The 19,708-nt window shown below is 35.3% G+C and overlaps 1 protein-coding gene across 2 annotated transcripts; it reads right to left on the bottom strand.

Moving 5' to 3' along the window:
• Positions 1–3,778: 3,778 nt before the first annotated feature.
• On the bottom strand, positions 3,779–14,180 carry s100s (S100 calcium binding protein S). 2 transcript variants are annotated; one of them, XM_056479760.1, is made up of 4 exons: positions 14,108–14,180; positions 7,890–7,945; positions 7,453–7,606; positions 3,779–4,687 (listed from the first exon to the last, which is right to left on the bottom strand). In XM_056479760.1, exons 2-4 carry the CDS (start codon positions 7,910–7,912, stop codon positions 4,493–4,495), a joined length of 372 nt encoding a protein of 123 aa, XP_056335735.1. In that variant the 5' UTR covers positions 7,913–7,945; positions 14,108–14,180; the 3' UTR covers positions 3,779–4,492. The 2 variants fall into 2 exon arrangements, with proteins under 2 accessions (XP_056335735.1, XP_056335736.1); XM_056479761.1 differs by lacking the exon at positions 7,890–7,945.
• Between the last annotated feature and the right edge of the window lie 5,528 nt (positions 14,181–19,708).

Here is a 19,708-nt window from a genome sequence, read left to right as displayed (position 1 = left end):
TAATGGCTTTGGTGGAATATGCTTAGCCATGCCCCTCCAACTGTTAATTTGTTAGGATGAGAGGAAGAACGCAAAAATAAAATATTCCATTTCAGTTGGAAATGTGTAAACATATATACTGAAACAAGTTTGCAACTATTTCATGGCACTTTTAAAAAACATTCTGAATAATGGAAAGAAAAAACATTCAAAGATACACTTTTAAATGTTTTTAACAGAATCTCAGTCAGTAGATTTGAATTACAATAAGCCTACATACTTGTAAAAGCTGTTTTCTCAAAATGACAATTCCTGCACCAAGACATCTCCACTTCAGCAACATTTACATTCATCAGTTTTATTCACATTTACATTTTTAAGGATTTTACTAGTCCAATCTCACAAGAAAATGTAACTATTTTACATATTGTCAGAAAAGTGTCTAATATGGGGCGGCTCAGTGGTTAGCACTGTCATTTCACAGCAAGAAGGTCGCTGGTTCAAGTCCTGGCCTGACCAGTTGGCATTTCTATTACCAGTTTTTCACCCTATTTCTATTACCATTTCATTACCAGTTTGCATGTTCTCCCTGTGTTGGCGTAGGTTTCCTCGCCCATAGTGTATGAATGTGTATGAATGAGTGTGTTAGGGTGTTTGCCAATGCTGGAAGGGCATCCCCTGCATAAAACATAATGAATGTCTAATTTGCATGAGGGCGACATGGTGGCGCAGTAGGTAGTGCTGTTGCCTCACAGCAAGAAGGTCGCTGGTACGAGCCCTAGCTGGGTCAGTTGGCGTTTCTGTGTGGAGTTTGCATGTTCTCCCCGCGTTCGCGTGGGTTTCCTCCGGGTGCTCCGGTTTCCCCCACAAGTCCAAAGTCATGCGGTATAGGTGAATTGGGTAAGCTAAATTGTCCGTAGTGTATGAGTGTGTATGTGGATGTTTCCCAAAGATGGGTTGCAGCTGGAAGGGCATCTGCTGAGTACAGTTTATGGCTGTGTAAAACATATGCTGGATAAGTTGGCGGTTCATTCTGCTGTGGCGACCCCAAATAAATAAAGGGACTAAGCCGAAAAGAAAATGAATGAATGAATAATTTGCATGAGTTCATAAAAGTTTTAAAAGGAGGCATGCACCCAAACCCCACCCCTAAATCTACCCCTCAAGCAAATCCTTTTAAAATCACACACAGACACACACACATGAGATCCAGGGCTTAATTTGTGCCAGAACGCGCCGGATCCGGATCTCTGAAATCTGATCCGGCACCTGATTTTACCGGTCCCCCTCCTTAACCGCCCTCCTCCCCTGTCCGCTGTTCATTTTCACTTTGAACAACCGATCCCCTTCCTTAACCGAAAATAACACTGCAAAACTTACCGGATATGTTTTGTGAGGGTTGCGTTTAGGGCTGGGGTTGAGAAAAGAGGACTGAATTTGCCATCTGTACAGTATAAAAATCACTACGTCTACGAAGGCCCCATAAAACATGAAAACCCAACACGTGTGTGTGTGTGTGTATTGTTACAGGTCTGGGTAAACATGGCCAGCAGTGGATCAGGTCAGACCGGTTGAGCCGGAAGTGAGCAGGAGCTTTAGGATGTGCTCCAGCAAGCACCTTTACAGTATTTACACACATCAGTCGGGAATCCCCTCTCTTGTGTATGTATGGTAAATATCTCAGACGCTTCATTCAGCAGTTAAACAGTGTTTTAAACACAAATGACCTCAACAGTTCAGTCTCAAAGTGACACACAGAGTTATTCATGTAAAGATGCCATTACTTCCAATATGATAAGACTGTGGTGTTGCATGTAAATTTGCGTATTTGCTGGACATTAATAATAGTGCTATTTTAGGATCAGATCAGGTAATACTTTGCAATGAGGGCCTTTAGTTAACATTAGTTCATGAATTATCTTGCAGTAATGCATAATAGATTTGATACAGCAATTACATTTGAATATTTATGCATTCATTAATCTCGGATAACACTATAAGAAACATACAGATGTATTTTCATAATTAATGCAGGCTCTGATCTATAAAACACATATAAGATGAAAGTTGATTTTGTTGATGTTGAACATTATTTAATAAATGCTTTTGTTTTTCATGATACTTAATGCATTTAACTAATTAGTTTCAGTTTATTTAGCTTTAGTTAGTTCATTCATTTATTCATTCTCTTTCAGCTTAGACCCTTTATTCATCAGGGGTCACCACAGTGGAATGAACCGCCGATTTTGTTAGTTACCACAACTTATTCCTATTTAGATGCATGTAAAATATTGCATATTTATTAATGTATTTTTTCATAATTATATGATAAACACTTAAAAAGACAGATTTTTAAGGCAATGTTTTTCTTTTAGTTTAAGTTTTCTTTATATTGTTTTTTTGTTTTGTTTTGTTTTGTTTTGTTTATATGTTCATTTTATTTCAAATCATAAATAATTTTTTTAATAATAACTCTAGTTTAGGGGATTTTGATTGTTTCTTTTTTTCATGATAAAATTAATCTATTATAAAAAAATCACGATTATGTCAAATTACTATGTTTTATATTTTAATTTAATTTAAAAAAACATATTGAAAAAAATGACTTTCTGAAGTATATATATTTTTCATATTATTCAAAAATAATTATTTAAAATATGCATACTTTAGGATGTCAACATGATTGAATGGGTCACATTTGTCTTATTTCCACAGCTATTAACATTTCTTAATTAAACTCATGATTTCAGATCATGCATTAGCCTATATAATATTATCAAATGCATGTGTATGTGTAAATGAAACAAAACCAGAAAAATATTGTTAAAAATATTTCAGTTATTCAGAAATGACTAATCATTACAGGAAACGTTTCACAACATTCAATAAAATGTTCACCAGCTTGGACCACACCACACTGTGAGCTACACTGCGAAACCCAACAGTCAACTTTATCAAATGAAATGAGTGTAGTAAACTCAAAATTGACTGAAAGGTAATTCTCCTCATTTGAAGAGTTTTGAACTCAGTGTTGAAGGTAATGAGTTACTGTATTAAATACCTCATTACTTCAACTTAAATGAAGTAAGTTCACAGTACTCATATAGATTAGTTTTTTTTAACTCAAATGGTTTGTAGCATTCAGTTTCCTCAATCAGTTTGAGCTGCCCTAACTTATTGGGTTTTACAGTACTCAGTTGGTTTGGGTTCTCTTCATTTATTGGGTTTTACTGTACTCAATTGGTTTGAGTTCTCTTCATTTATTGGGTTTTACTGTGCTCAAATTGCTTCATTTACTCAAATGGAGTAAGTTCAAAGTACTCATTAAGATCGTTTTTTGAACTTAAATGGTTTGTTGCAATCGGTTTTCTCAAATGGTTTAAGTTACCTTAACTTTTTGGGTTTTACAGTGTAGACTTTATTGTTGGAATGAAAAGGGGTGGTAAGGGAACAGTGGGATGAAGAGGAAGGGAAGTAAGAGGATAAACAGGTAGGTAGGTCGATTGGGCATTCTACGATTACGTCTAGAGACTCAGAATGGGGGTACTGTCTAATATTTTGGTAGAGTGATTGGACCCCCTGATTCAACCTAGGATGGAAGAGAGAATTATAAGACTGTTAATGGGTAAAAGAACAGTGCTAGAGGGTTGGTCTGCCTTAAGTTTTAGGGAGTAGGTGATTGGTTAAGGAGGTAGAGTGCGGTGTGGTCCCACTGCTGAACTATTGTTAACAAGTTAACTCCATTTCATATAACAATGTATGTAAATTCCCAGTCCATAAAAAACACATCAGTCAAATGTATGGAGGTCAGTTGCACGTTTATTATAATTCAGAAGATACATACTGGTTATTAAACAAAAATAGGCTAAAAAATAGATGCAAAGACAGAGACAAACCAAGTTCACATCGTCAACACTGAATTATTACAGATCAGGAACACTGTTCAGGAGTAATTGTAACATTGCTCGATGTTTATAATCACATCGTAATGAAAGATGTCAATATAAACACCTCAACCTCTGTTTATCACTTCACAGTTGTACAATTATTACAAATTCATAACAATCCATCGTAACACACCGTTTCCAATCTCATTCTCTCTTTGACGTACGTTAAGTATCCACTGATTGCGTTCATAGTAGGCTACACTAGGCTGCTGTTCGTCTTCAAATAATTCTGTATACAATCTACCGTCATGTATTCTGATATGAAATCCTGAAAGATTGTTTGAAAACACCTTATACTCATTAACTAGAAAAACAAATTGAATAGTTCAGCGTTAGACAACCCAGCTCCTGGCACTGCACTGATGTGTGTTTCATGTCAAACCCTAAAGTCGTAAACCTCCGGGGTTTGCTTTAAAAGTGTATTAACAGCTCGGTTTGAGTTATAAAAGCAGAGAAACCTCCTCCAGGAACTAGGTTTGTCTGTCCTGATTTTTTAAGAAATGGATGAAACTCACTCTCGTTCTCTCTGTCATGCAACCCGCTAACACTTCTCTCGGTGGTTTCTGTTACTCTTTTTTCTCGTCTGCACCGCCGGCTTTCCCGTCAGCCTTTTTGGGCGCTGGGCTGTCCAGGAAGAAGTCGTTGCAGGCCACGGTCAGAGCACCCATGAGGATGATGAACTCGGTGAAATCCACCTCGCCGTCGTTATTGGAGTCCAGATCATTCATCACTCGCTCCACCGCGTCTTTATCTTGAGCGTTCTGGCAAAATAAAAGAGCAGAGAGTTTAAAGTGGGTTTTAGCTGTAAAAACAAATGCTGGGTTCCACACAATCTGGGACAACTTGAAGTGATTAAGTTAACTCATTACGTTTTACAGATTTAAGTGGATTGATCTTAAAACAATTAAGTTGTCGCAAATAATTGTGAAAATGTTGTTTACTGATTGTTCAAACTACTTATTTAAAAAATAAGCTGAAACAACATAACCCAGCAGGAACACAACGTCATATGACGTTAATATTACGTTGATTTTAGGTTGTGTTAGAAAGTGACCAAAATCCAACGTCGAGCCAACATCTTAAACCAACGTCATATTGACATCGAATACTGACATTTATTCGTCAGGTATGGCAACCAAAATCCAACGTCTGATAGACGTCAACGTCAAGCTGTAACGTCATTAGACATTGATATTTGGTTGTTTTTAAGTTGCGTTGGAAAATGACCAAAATGCAACGTCCATTCGACATTGGACACATGTCAGTCTGACGTTGGGTTTTGACATCAACCCGATTTTCATTTCCAAACAAAATGCAACGTCCCACGACGTTGGGGTACAATATCAATCTGAAGTCATGTTGACATCCAGTGCCTGCTGGGAATTCTTTTGTGTTTTTTGGGGACAACTTAATTGTTTTTAATTGTTTTATGTTCATTCCACTTAGATTTACAAAAACTAATAAGTTAACTTAATTCCATCATGTTTTCCCAACACAAACTGATTATGTGGAACCCAGCATTTTTTTACAGCGTGTGTCATTTCAGCTCATTTTAAATAAGTAGTTTGAACAAACAGCAAATATCATTTTTTGAGTAGCAGCCTGTGTCCATTAATTAACTGTTACGTATATAGCACATTTCATACAAAATGGTAATTCAAAGTGCTTTACATAAACAAGAATAAAAGAAACAAATATAAGAAAATAAAAACAACAAAGATTAAAAACAGATAAAAATGTGTTAAAACGGGTTTTAAAGGAATGAAAAAGACCGAAAGACATAATAGTGTTACTATAGTGTTATGAATTGCATTATGGGACCACGATCTCTGCTCTCTTGACTATTGATGTTGAAAATTCAACAAAGTGAATTTTATTGATATTTGTAGTAGCTACAAACACGATAATTTATTTTTAAAAACTATTTTATTTAGTCACCTTGAAGTCAAAATCACATAAAAACATGTTAAAAAAATAAAACTACATCAGATTTGATTACAGGAAAGTCCAATCCATTTTTTTTGTCTATTTGATGTTATTTTGACATAAAGGTCGTTTGTATGGGATACAAAATCCAGTGTAAATTTGGAATTTGGAATCACATCTTTCAGATGAATAAAACTTTTGGTATATTATGATACTTTTGTGTTGCTGTTTTAGTGGTCAAAGGAGCATCAATGTGTAGATGTCAGTTGGACGTCAAGGTTGATTTACATTTTTGATGTGGTTTTTATTGCAATTCTTGATGTCAATTTAATGTTGCTTTAACAACAAAGTGCTTACTGGGAAATAGAAATAAGTCTGTAAAATAACAGAAAAACTGTACTGGCAGTTTATCACCAGTTTTTTTTTTACTGTCATTTATAAAACCAATCTAGACAATTTATCAGTATAACAATACTTTAAAATAATAAAAATGGCAATAAAAATCCCTTTTTCAAAGTTTTCAACATCACAAATTGTTGAAGGAAAAATTAAGGTACCATAATGCAATCACAAATTATGGACAATTGCTAATTTCCAGATATTTTACACAGTATTATGGCAGAAACCCTACTTAATAACAGTGATTTTTGCATAATATGTCCCCTTTAAATGTCATTTAAAAATGTACCCAACATTGGCTTTGTCCGTATTTGATCCAAAACTGAGTTAAAACAATGTATATAGCAATCAAAATAAATAATTAATTTAATTCAATGATGTGAGAAATCTACTAGCGTAGAAAACCTCTTTCCATATAGCCAAAATTGAGTTCTATAATTGATTACTATTTGTTTTTGTTAATCCACACTCCTAGTCTTATTGTTTACAATGTATTGGTGCATATTAATCCAAATAAAAAAAAATGTTTGTCTTTATGGCGTTATGACATCACAAATCCCTGTTTTATCAACCACTCCCTTCTAAACCCACATTTCCATTCTCGTTTGGAACAAACACCCACTTTACAAGATCCTTTCAGTTCATAATGGACACAGTTAAACCCCGCCCACAATTTTATATAATGCAGCTGACCCAAAGTTCTGTCTTCAGCTATACTCACTCTTTACTTCTTCCACGCTAAAAAAAAGACTTTTGCTGCATGTTTAAACTACTTATTTAAAATGAGTTGAAACAGCAATGTTTTATGGGGGACAACTTAATTGTTATGTTCAATCCACTTAAATTTATTAAAAAAAAATTATAAATCTGAAGTTAATCTGAAATTAACTTAATTGATTTGCGTTAAGATCACATGAAGGAATCATGTGAAACCCAGCATTTCTAAAAGTGTTCTTGTTGAACAAAAAAGAAGATAATTTGTAGAATGTTGGAAATTTGTATCTACTGACTTCCGTAGTATTTTATTTTTCTACAATGGAAGTCAATGGGTTACCAATATTTGTCATAATGTCTTCTTTTATTTACATGAGTTTCAGTAAATGGTAATTCAATATTAATTTTAGGTGAACTGCCCCTTTAACATATATATTTTGGCTTTTTTGCAAAAGGTTCATATTTGTGCAGCAGTTTTCTTCCTCACCCCAAGATAATTCCCCAGCTCCTCTGTCAGAAGTTCCCTCAGTTCTCCTCGGCTCAGCGTATATTTGTCTCCTTCCTTCCCCGAGTACTTATGAAAGGTCTTGATGAGCATCTGCATGGCGCTCTCCAGGTTGGTGCTTGGCTCTTTGGACATCCTGTGAGGTGGTCAAAAAAAGTCAAAGTTTAAATACAACGAAATGATGCGCCCCTCACTAGACCCAGCTGCATGTGTGGTCACATGACTAGCATGGGCGGAGCTTTGGCTTGAACAAACACATGGATTTTATTTTTGGACTATATATAGGTGAAAACAAAAAGTGAAATGTTCTCTAAATTTTTTGTTTGAGATTATATCCTTACAATTTTGGTGGGGGGGGGGGGGTGTATGTGATTCAGAAGGAAATGAGAGGTTTGTCACTCAAAAAGCAACATTCTTACACATCACACTTTGAGCGTGGCATCTTGGATCTCTTCTCTCCAGGTTCAGCAAACTACTGCGCATGTAGAAACAGACACAGTCATTGATGAGGTGCAACAGAGGATCAGAAAGACTTTGGAGCATGAACAGAAATTGGCCAAAAAATAAAAATAAAGTCTCGTTATTGTGTTGGGGTCAGCAGATCTGCACTACAGTGAATCAAATCTTTCAACAATGACATTTGTATCGAACTGAATCATCGTTGAACAAAACCGAACCACTTTTGGGAAGAGTTACTTTCATAAGTAATGTATCATCGTAGTGGATTACTTCATAAAAAGTAACAAAATTTTTTTCTTTGTTATTTATTAAAGAAATTAATAGTTATTTTTGTGCTACTTTTGTGTTACTTTTTTCATCTGTCATGTATCAGTAAATACAGAAGAAAACAAAATGCATTACCTTTGTTTTTGAATAACTCAGAACATTTCTTAGAAATTAAAATGTAATCCATTACTTGTTCCTTGAAAAAAGTAATCTGATTACATTACACGGATTACTTGTAATGCAATTCTTGCAACACTGAACAGAACGCATCTGTCATTCTGTGGATCTGATTGTGTCTAACAGGGGTGGACTGGGACAGTATTTTTGCCCAGGACAGTTATTCAACCTCAGGCCACTATAGCAATTGGTAGGCCCACACGGAATCTGCGCACACAGAAATCTGCATATTTTCACAGAATTTAAGCCCATCATTGAGTCTATTTATTTACATGTGTTGATTATATTTATTCAGTTTTTCAATTATTTTCAGTAACATTATTGACTGATATGAAAATGTTCATATGATTTATTTACAACACACTTCGTAAAGTTATATTTTCTCTCTTTTAGTAGATATATGATATAAGAGACTTACTTTGTTTACCAACTGAGTTTTTGCATTGCAAACATTAAATAAAAGTTAAAAGCTATTATTTTTTGTCATATATTAAGTTTTTAAATTACGATACTCTCAAAATCATTCCACAGATTTTTTACAATTTTTTGCGCAGAAATAGCAAAAAATGTCCAAAGATTTTGTCTGGCCCTAGAGATTGGTTAGTGAAGACCAGGGGCCAGAATCACGGTGGCAGGCCAGATTGTCCATCAGGCCACCAGGAAATATGGCCAGTCCCTATGGCCAGTTCGCCTCTGATGTATAATGAACCGAACTGAACTTGTTTCACACTAATTCGTACGAATTCATGAGTTCAATCTTAAAAAGATGGTTTTTAAAAGGAGGCGTGGCATCAAACCCCACTCCTAAACCCACCCGTCATTGGCAGATAAGCAAATTGCACTAAAATATACGAATGAGATCTTACAAATTCATATGAATTAGCCACTAAATCAAAAGGTAATGAATTGACGCTGCATAGCATTGGTTTTATGCTAACCTACTACACTTCAAACTCTGAAAATTGAAATAGTAAATTTAAAAGATGCCCATATATCGCTAACATGTTGGTTTTCAAAGTGGTTTTTCAGATCATTCGAAAAGTGAAACAGATTGTTAAACTTTTTTTCACATTTACAGGTCACATTGTGTGCGTGAAAATCACATGATCATTATTTTAATATAACTATATAGCGTTTATTTATAGATTCTGGCTCTCTTAGGCATGATGGTGGAGTAGCACAATGCACAAAACAGGTGATCTGGTCATAAAAAAAACTCTAAAGCCAAAGTTCCTCTCTAAAATGTCTATGACTTCCTAGAAGAAAATGCATTTGAGGTTGCCTTGAAATTTTGGGATTTTTTATTAAATTGTATTTTTCTTTGAATAAAAATGATGTCAAGCGTGTTTACTGAGATATAAGTAGGCCCACATGGAATCTGCGCACCAGAAATTCACAGCTTTTTAACCCATCATTGAGTGGATTTATTTATTTGTGTAAATGGGTGTATATTTATATTTATTTGGTTTTAAAATTAATTTTCGTAATATTATTGACTAATATGAAAATTTTCATGTGATTTATTTACAATACAGTTTGTAAAGTAATATTTTCTGTCTTTTAGAAGATATATTGTAGGAGAGACTTGCTTTGTTTACCAATTAAGTGGATCTAATTGGATTTGCATTGTAAACATTAAACAAAAGTTAAAAAGATATTATTTTATTTAATGTATTAAGTTTTTAGTTTTGATACTCTCAAAATAATTCAGCATAAATCCACAATTTTTTTTACAAAATTCTCTGCAAAAATAGCTAAATGTGTCTGCAGATTCTGTCTGACCCAGATATAAACGTACCTACTGTACATCTGCTGACATGGATTTTTAAATGATTATTGACTTTTTTTTGCATTTATTATTTAGTATAAATAATCAGTAGCTTTTATTTATATTTAAAAAATGTTTGCACAAATTTGGAATGGAAACTTCAACTTCAAAGATTTTCAATTAATACCTGTTTTCTGAAGCTGCTTTGTCAATTTGAATTAAACAAAGCGCTTTAAAAATAATAATGACTTGTTAGTATGGCTGCTTTTTGTTCTAAAAGACACAAAAAGAGGATATGATAGACCTTTAAGTAGTGGTATAGGAAGTTTGGCACTTTATAAAAAGACAAAAAGACATTTAGATGCAATTACAAACACTTGTATACATTTTTAGAGTGATGCTACTCTAAGTTTCTGCCCTCTGACTTTGAACATTCATTAGTTGTATGTGAATGCTTCTCTGCTCATATCTAAATCATCTGACGCTCGTGTAACAGCGCCTGCATCTCTCAAATGGAAACCGCAAGTGAAACATAAAACTGTCAAAATGAAGATAAAACTACTGGCAGTTCCCCAGGGAACCTTCACCCAAGTAATTCGAGGCTCTTGCGAAGACGCACAAACTCAATACACACCTGGAATTGTGCTAAAGCAAATCCATTAGTTAATTTTGGGCCTGCGGGCCAAAGTTAAGCGAAAGAAAGAGCCTGTAGAATAATTTATGACCGTTAAATTAGCATATGAGAAGATTTCACATTTATTTTAATCAACTATAAATTTTACAAGCATTGATTTTATTGGAAATAGTAGTTTTTAGTGATTTGGAACAAATTCACTCCATTATTTTGCTGCTTGTTCAAACTTCTTATTATAAATGAGCTTAAACAACACAATTCTTGAGTTTTTTTTTTTTTTTTTGGGGGGGGGGGGGGGGGGGGGGGTTTGGGGCAACCTAATTGTTTATGTTCAATCCACTTAAATTTGTACAAACTAATAAGTTAACTTAATTCCTCCCTGTTGTCCCAACTCAAATTGATTGTGTGGAACGCAGCATTTTTTACACTGTATATTGTCTATATCAGGGGTATCCGAACTCAATCCTGGGTCGCTGTCCTGCTGAGTTTAGCTCCAACTTGCTTTGACACACCTTCCAGGAAGTTTCTAGTATATCTAGTAAGAGATTAGCTGGTTCAGATGTGTTTGATTAGGGTTGGAGCTTAACTCTCCAAGACACCCCTTGTATATATGTATATTACAGTAGAAAGAACTGCACTTTTTGTCATGCAATATATTATTTTAAAAAATCTATGTTTGTAAAACTTTTGAGAATTAAAAGTCATCAGAGCATAGATCAACATGCCATAATGCAATCTGAACATGTATATAAGTGAAAGACATTCTTAAATAATTAACCATGGTTTCATTATAGTCAAAAATCAGTAGAAAAACATACAACACAAACACAAAAACATTATAATGTACTAATTTATGTAGTCAAGTTTGCATTTCTACTGTTTGTTTCTTTTAGTAAATGTTTAGTAACCAGCTGTGTCCATTGGTTATAGGCTACTAATTGTGTAACAAAAAAATACCATGCACTGTAAACCCAACAGTCAACTTCATCAAATGAAATGAGTGTAAACTCAAAAATGACTGAAAGTTAATTCTACTCATTCGAAAAGAGTTTTGAACTCAGTGTTGTAGGTAATGAGTTGATTAAACACCTCATTAATTCAACTTAAACGGAGTAAGTTCACAGTACTCATTAAGATTAGGTTTTGAACTTAAATGGTTTATTGCAATCGGTTTCCTCAAACGGTTTGAGTTACCTTAATTTTTTTACAGTGTGGTGAGTGTAGAAAAAAACTCACTGATTAAGAAAATAATTAGTTTTTCATACACTGTGAAATCAGATTAGTTGACTTTACTTTAAAAAGAGAGTAAACTCATTGCCTTATAAATAATTAAGCAAACTATGTACATAATTATAAAAGTTAAGCCAATGGGGGTGGCACGAAGGCTTAGTGGTTAGCACTGTCATCTCACAGCTAAAAGGTCACTTATTCGAGTCCCGGCTGGGTCAGTTGGCATTTCTGTGTTCTCCCCATGTTCACGTATCCTCCCGTTCTGGTTTTCCCCAATTTGAATTCAAAGACATGTGATATAGGTGAATTGGGTATAAACAAAATTGGCCTCAATGTACTAAGTACTGAATGTGAGAGTGTATGGGTGTTTCCCAGTATTGGGTTGTGGCTGGAAGTGCATCCGTTGCATCAAACATATTGCGGAATAGTTGGTGGTTCATTCTGCTGTCGTGACCCCTGATAATTATGGGATTAAGCCGAAGGAAAATGAATGAAAGTTAAGTCAATGGCTTTATTAACTTTTTAAAGTAAAGTAACTAATCAGTTTATACAGTGTAGTAAAACCACAGTTAATTATCAATAGTCTGTGACAGGAGTTCCTTCAAGTGATTACAAATCGTAAATTATCACAGTATGATTAATTAAACGGTCAAACACACGTTTGCTGCTACACTTTCTTATGTTTCAGCTCTATAAATAGCAGCCTAATTGAATTGCGACTCAGGACTGGGTTACTTCAATGACGCTGTGCTCCTCATCTGAAGTACTACACCACCTAATTTAACTAATTAGTCAGCCTAAGAGAGTGGCTAATTAGGAAGCTCAAATGGTGACAGGCAAATTTGGAACAAAAGACGGCCAACTGTACAGCTGCCTGGTACACGAAAACCAAATAACACTGTTCATGAAATGGATGCTAACTACACTGTAAAAAAGTTGACTCAAAATTTTAAGGCAACAAACTTCAGGACATTTTTGAGTTGACTCAACTTTCAACCCAATTGCTGCACTTGACTCGATTTAAGTTGAGTAAACTCAAAAATGTCCTGAAGTTTGTTGCCTTAATTTGAAGTTGAGTCAACCTTTTTTTTTTACAGTGTATAAAGAATGACTTTAATGTCCTGCAAAGCCCTTAAAGCAAATACAAAAACAGCAAACATGTAAAGACAATTTAGAGAGAGAAAGAAATGAAACAAGGTGATGTTATGGCACTTTTGTTTTGTAGGACACTGAAGGAAACAGAAGCAGATCTTCATTAGCCGTATCAGAATGACACCACTGGCAAACAAGATGAGAAGGGTAAAGTAACACCAGGTGACCCAGTGACACTTAGGAAACTGACCGCTCTCTGACACGTAAAGAAGAGGAGTTTAGTTTATGTGCATAAAAACAAATGCTTCTAAATATGTGACCCATTTGACGATGAAAGACCCCAAAAATTACAAAAACATAAAACACCATAGTATATATAGGTAAATGTTGGTAAAGTGGGATGTTAAAGACTTTGTATTACTCTGTAACTTGAAAATAAATGTTTTGTGTGTGTTTATTTATTTTTAAATTGTGAAAAAATAATCAGATTGAACTATTTATATCCACTATTTTTACTATCTATTTGTCTAAAAATTAATACAATTTATCAAAAAAATCATCTGTATTTTATTGCATTACGTGCCATTTTTAATTATATTATTTATTATTAAAAATATATATTGAATTGGCATGTATTACACTGTATTAAGCACAATACTTAATAACTGATAGTATATTATCAGTTATTCTAAATAAATTTACAGCTTAATACAGTGTAGTACATGACAACTCTTTTTAATCACTAATTTACTGTTACAGTTTCACCTAAACAGTGAAAACTGAAAATGTAATTAAATTCAAATACAAATATTTTAAAAAATAATGTACCTAAACCTAACATTAAACTTACATCTTACTTCAAAAACGTCACAAAGTAATAGCAGCATCATCTAAATAAGGCTAAGAGCAAAGATCTCAGCAGATCCTCCAGTCAATACAGAAGAGTATTCATTATCTCCCTGCTGGTTAGAGAAAGCAGGCCTTTCTCTGGTCTGAGGCGTCCGTCTTACCTGATTGCCTTACGGAGAGCTTCTTTTGTCTGTGTTGAGGCGCAGGAGACACTGACAGACAGCCGGGGGCGAGCTGAAGAACAGATGAGGAGAGAGACAGCAGCTCTGGGGTTTAAATATCACTCACTCCACCCCTCCTTTCTCAAGAGCATCTCCCGCATCTTCAGTTTCGTCTCTCCTCCTTCGGTTCACCTGCCAATATAAGGGCCATTTGACCCCGTCATGCCAGTTGACTCGACACAAGAAGCCTCTGCAGGCCAGTCGAGTTTGCATTACAGCCATTTATTGTTGAGGAGACGGAGATGGTCAGTCATAAAGCATAGAAAATAATGCCGAGGAATGTGGTCAGTTGGTTACAGTGAGCGGCTAAATGTTAGATATGTACATTTAATGAAAGACGGAGCAGGTTTTAGGTTACGGGTCAAGTTTTTAACTACTTTTATTTGACTGAAACAAGAACAGGATTAATACTGAGGGGGTTTTTGGGGCCCTGAAGAAGTATAAAATGGCCTGACTAGTTCTGTAGTAGTATTATTTTATAAATATATTCATAGCTAAAGTCTGATAAAACTGTATTTAGCATATATAATAAAATATGTATGGCGACACGGTGTCACCTCACAGCAAGATGGCCGTTGGTTCGATCCCCAGCGGGGTCAGTTGGCATTTCTGTGTAGAGTTTGCATGTTTTCCTCGTGTAGACATGGGTTTCCTCCACGTGCTCCGGTTTCCCCCACAGTCCAAAGATATGCGCTATAGGTGAACTGGGTAAGCTAAATTGTCTGTAGTGTATGTGTGTATGTTCTGGTCCTCCATGTTGGGGGTTATACTACAGTATGCTGTACACTTTCAAAAATAAATGTACGCAATCTGGGGTGGTACTTTTTCGAAAGGTACAATTTTGTACCTAAAAGATTCTTATTATTACCTCATGGGTACATATTAGTACCTAAAAAGTACAAAAGTGTTCCTCTTAAAATTTGTAGGTACTAAGGTACCAATATGGACCCTTCAGGTACAAATGTGTACCACCCCAGTGACAGCTCGCATTCTGCACAATTCCTTTATGTTGTCCCAACACAAATCGATTTAGTTAACATGATTGTTTTGACAAATTTCAGTGGATACATAAAACATAACATAAAAAATTAAGTTGCTTAAAAAACACCCAAGAATTATGTTGATTAAGCTCATTTTAAATTAGTTTGAACAAGCAGCAAATATCATTTTAGAGTGTATGGTTATTAAAAATTATTACAGAATTTGTTAAATATATATATAAATACCATTTCCTATAAACACAACAAGCTGATCTCCATAAGGTTAATGCTGTTACCATACGACTGAAGTCAAGGCTAGCTTTTATGCTAGTGGCAGTATAGTAATAGATTTACCATATAAACAACTTTGGCAAAACAACAATGCCAACCATCTTATGATGTGATGATGCTATGCTAATGTAGTTTACTTAGCAAGCTAGGCAGAGCTGTCAAGTGCTTCTTTTTGACTTAGAAAAATTTAATAACATTATTGAAAGTCAGTGCTTACATGTTAAAGCTAGTGTTTTTTTCTTATCGGTATAACTTTTTTTCCACGGTGAAAACATAAATGCTAGCTGATTCACAAGGTGTGGTGTTGTTATAATGCTAACAAAGTTAAGTATAGCGATATTCTGTTTGACTGACAAAATTGGTTAACGTCGCTCTAGAAAGTTAATGCTAACATGCTAGTGGCTTTTCTGTTTCATAGCTATGCCATTTTTCACAGTAAACGTGATTAAACCATGAATGATAATTATAAAAAGTATCATGTTATACACTCATTTTAATGTAGTGGAGCCTAGCTTTAGCTAAACAGTTTGACAGAAAACTGGATTACTGTTGATGTAAGATGCTAACGTGTTTACGTCCGTCACTTTTCTATAAGACAATACCATTTTCCACAGAGTACACACAACAGGCAGGAAAAATATGTGGGTCACAGGCAAACTTCTTAAGGAGTGTAATGCTAATATGTAGGTAAAGCTGTTAACTTTTTTCCATAATATGAAATTGAACCATGATTTTCATACCCTGCTGAAAAATCCAGCTTAAACCAGCCTAGGCTGGTTGGCTGGTTTTAGCTGGTTGACCAGCCTGGTTTTAGAGGGGTTTTGGCCATTTCCAGGCTGGTTTCCAGCCATTTCCAGCCTGGTCTTAGCTGGTCAGGATGGAAAATGACCAGCTAAATCCAGCTAAAACCAGCCCGACCAGCCTGATTTAAGCTGGACATAGCTGGTTTTGGCTGGTCATCACCCAGCCTGACCAGCTAAGACCAGGCTGGAAATGGTGGAAACCAGCCTGAAAGTGGCCAAAACTCCTCTAAAACCAGCCTGGTCGACCAGCTTAAACCAGCCAACCAGCCTAGGCTGGTTTAAGCTGGATTTTTCAGCAGGGGTACAATTGTATTCATCATGTTATTTAGTGTACAAAAACATAGTGAATTTGTGGTTACCATAGTTTAAACACAGTAACCATTTCTTTTGCTTATCTCTGTTTGTAAAACCCTAGTTAGTGTTCAAATTTCAGTGCTAAAATGCTTAAGCGAATAGATTTACTAATAGATAATTAAATAATTTCCCCCACTATTTCCCCAGTACAGACACCATGTGCTAGAACTTGAACATTAGCTGATTTTTGATGATATATTAATGCTAATACATGAAGGCCAAGCAACACCAGACAGGGATGTTGTGAAGTCGGACACACCAGAGTAAACAGAGGCGGTTTTAGATGGCCAGGATAAACAAGACAGCATGATCTAAAGGAGCGCTTTTCAGGCCGCGTAGGGTTTCACACTGATGTGAGCTATACATATCTCTATGCTGCATAATGTAGTGTGTATAATGTACTATGTAAGCTGCTAGATCATGGTTAAATGGGGAAAGTACCAGTAGATTTGTCTGCTCTTCCAGCATGTTGTGGCTTTTATAAACGTTTCACAGGAAACAGGAAATCCTAATCCTGTCTTAATCTTAATCCTGTTTGCTATATCAAAATTCATTGAATCATTAATACTCAGTGGAAAACTTCAAGGAACAGGAAGATAAGGTTCCTCATCGTCCAGGGGTTACAGGCTTCAGTCAACAACACATGATAACATTTCAGATGTTAATAATTCTATCTATCTGTTGCTCTTCTGTCTGTTTAACTCTAGTTATCTAGTTACGTCTGTCTATCTTCATCTTTTTATATTCTGTCTTTTAGGCTGCCTGCCTGTCTGTCTATCTATCTTTCTGTCTATCAGCTTGACTTCCTGCCAGTCTGTGTCTATGTATTTATTTGTCTATTCATCTATCTATCTGTCTGTCTGTTCATCTATCTGTCTACTTTCCATTTGTCGTCTGTCTGTCTATCTATCTTTCTACTTTCTGTCTGTCTATATATCTGTCTGTCTGTCATCCGTCTGTTTTATTTATCTTTCTATTTTCTGTCTATCTGTCTGTTTATTTTCTGTCTATCTATCTATCTATCTATCTATCTATCTATCTATCTATCTATCTATCTATCTATCTATCATTTGTATTTTCTATCTATTTTCCGTTTCCGTTCCATTTTATTTTCTGTCAGTCTATCAGCCTGCCTGTCTGTATATTTTATGCCTGTCTGTCCATCTATCTGTCTGTCTGTCTTCCATCAATCTATCTATCTTTCTGTCTATTTTCTGTCTGTCAGCCTGCCTTTCTGCTTGTATGTCTATGTATCTGTCTGTTTATTTGATGTCTTCTATCTTTCTAACTATCTGTCTGTTTATTTTTTGTCTGTCTATGTCTATTTTTTTGTCTGTCTTTTCTGTCTGCCTGTCTGTCTGTATCTGTTTGTTTTCTTTCTGTCTGTCTATTTATCTGTCTGTTTATGGTCTGTCTGTCTGCCTGTCTATATTCCATCTGTTCATCTATTTGTCTTCTTTCCATTTGTCTGTCTACCTATCTTTCTGTCCATCGGCCTGACTTCCTGTCTGTCTATCTTTCTGTTTACTTAATGTTTTCTGTCTTTCCATCTATCTGCCTGTTTATTTCCTATCTGTCTGCCCGTCTGTCTGTCTATCTTTCTACTTTTTGTCCATAAATCTGTCTGTGTATTTTCTGTCTGTCTATCATCGGTCTGTTCATTTATCTTTCTATTTTCTGTCTATCTGTCTGTTTATTTTTGTCTATCTATCTGTCTGTCCATCTATTTATCTATCTATGTGTATTTTCTGTCTATCTGTCAATTTTCCATCTGTCTGTCTTTCTATACTTTGTCTTTCAGCCTGCCTGCCTGCCTGTCTATCTTTTTTATTTTCAGTCTGCCTGTCTATCTGTTAGCTTGCCTGCTTGTCTCTATCTGTCTATCTATCTATCTATCTATCTATCTATCTATCTATCTATCTATCTATCTATCTATCTATCTATCTATCTATCTATCTATCTATCTATCTATCTATCTATCTATCTATCTATCTGTGTATTTTCTGTCTGTCAGCCTGCCTGCTTGTCTATCTACAGATATCGATCTTCTTTCTATTTTCTGTCTGTCAGGCTGTCTTCCTGCTTATCTGTCTTTCTACCAATCTGTCTATTTTCTGTCTGTCTGTATGTCTGTCAGCCAGCCTGCCTCCCAGCAAACAATTTTGTGTTTAATAGACATAGACATCTATACGTAGACAGCTTGGCTAAAACAAGGCTAAACTTGGGCTGTCTGTGAAAATCTAATAGACATCTAAGAATATCACAAAACTAGACTAACAATCAAATACACAGATTGGACAGACTTTATATGTGTATTAATTTCAGTTTATTTGATGACTAGTTTAGTTTTGGTCTATTCTTCGACGTCTATTAGATTTTCACTGACAGCCCAAATTGAGCCTTGTTTTAGTAAACTATGTTTAGACGTCTATTAGACATTAGATATCTTTTTAAAACAAAAAAATGCTTGCTGGGCTGTCTCTCAATCTATCAGTTTATTTTCTGTCTGCCTCCCTGTCTGTCTATATATCTGTCTTCCATCTGTTTGTCTATCTTTGTTATCTATCTGATCAGTCTATTTTCTTTCTGTCGAACTGCCTGTCTGTCATATCGGTCCATTTTCTGTCTGTCTGTCTGTCTCCTAAACATATGCAAGCTATAGGCACCAAATAATATTATTGGTTTAGGAAATTTTAAACTTAAAATTTCATCGCAGAGCAAACCTATTAAACACAGACACACCTATTGAAAAGCATGTGCAGCTGTAGAGACCACTATGGAAAAATACATATAAATATGCAAATAAAGTTTGCAAGAATGAATGCTCATGTGACTGAGTGATCACTGAAGTGTGAATCTTATTAAATGTCATCAGGTCTAAACCCATGACACTAAACTGATACTTCAGGATGAGATGGGGCTCCCTCTGGGGTTCAAGGGTCCCCTGGTGTAGATTCCATCCCAAAGGCTTTTTAATAATTGAGCGTCAGCTATCATAAGAGCACTAAGAATCTGATATTACAGCTCTTGAGACGAAGCACTAAGATGGAGAGCATGTGAAGGTCTAATGGAAGCAACAGATAATATAAGCACAAACCAACAAAACGGCATCA

This window comes from Danio aesculapii, chromosome 19, assembly GCF_903798145.1.
Source record: "Danio aesculapii chromosome 19, fDanAes4.1, whole genome shotgun sequence".
NCBI lineage: Eukaryota > Metazoa > Chordata > Actinopteri > Cypriniformes > Danionidae > Danio > Danio aesculapii.
The sequence above is the reverse complement of the archived record's forward strand: the minus strand, read 5'-3'. Positions and strand labels throughout refer to the sequence as shown.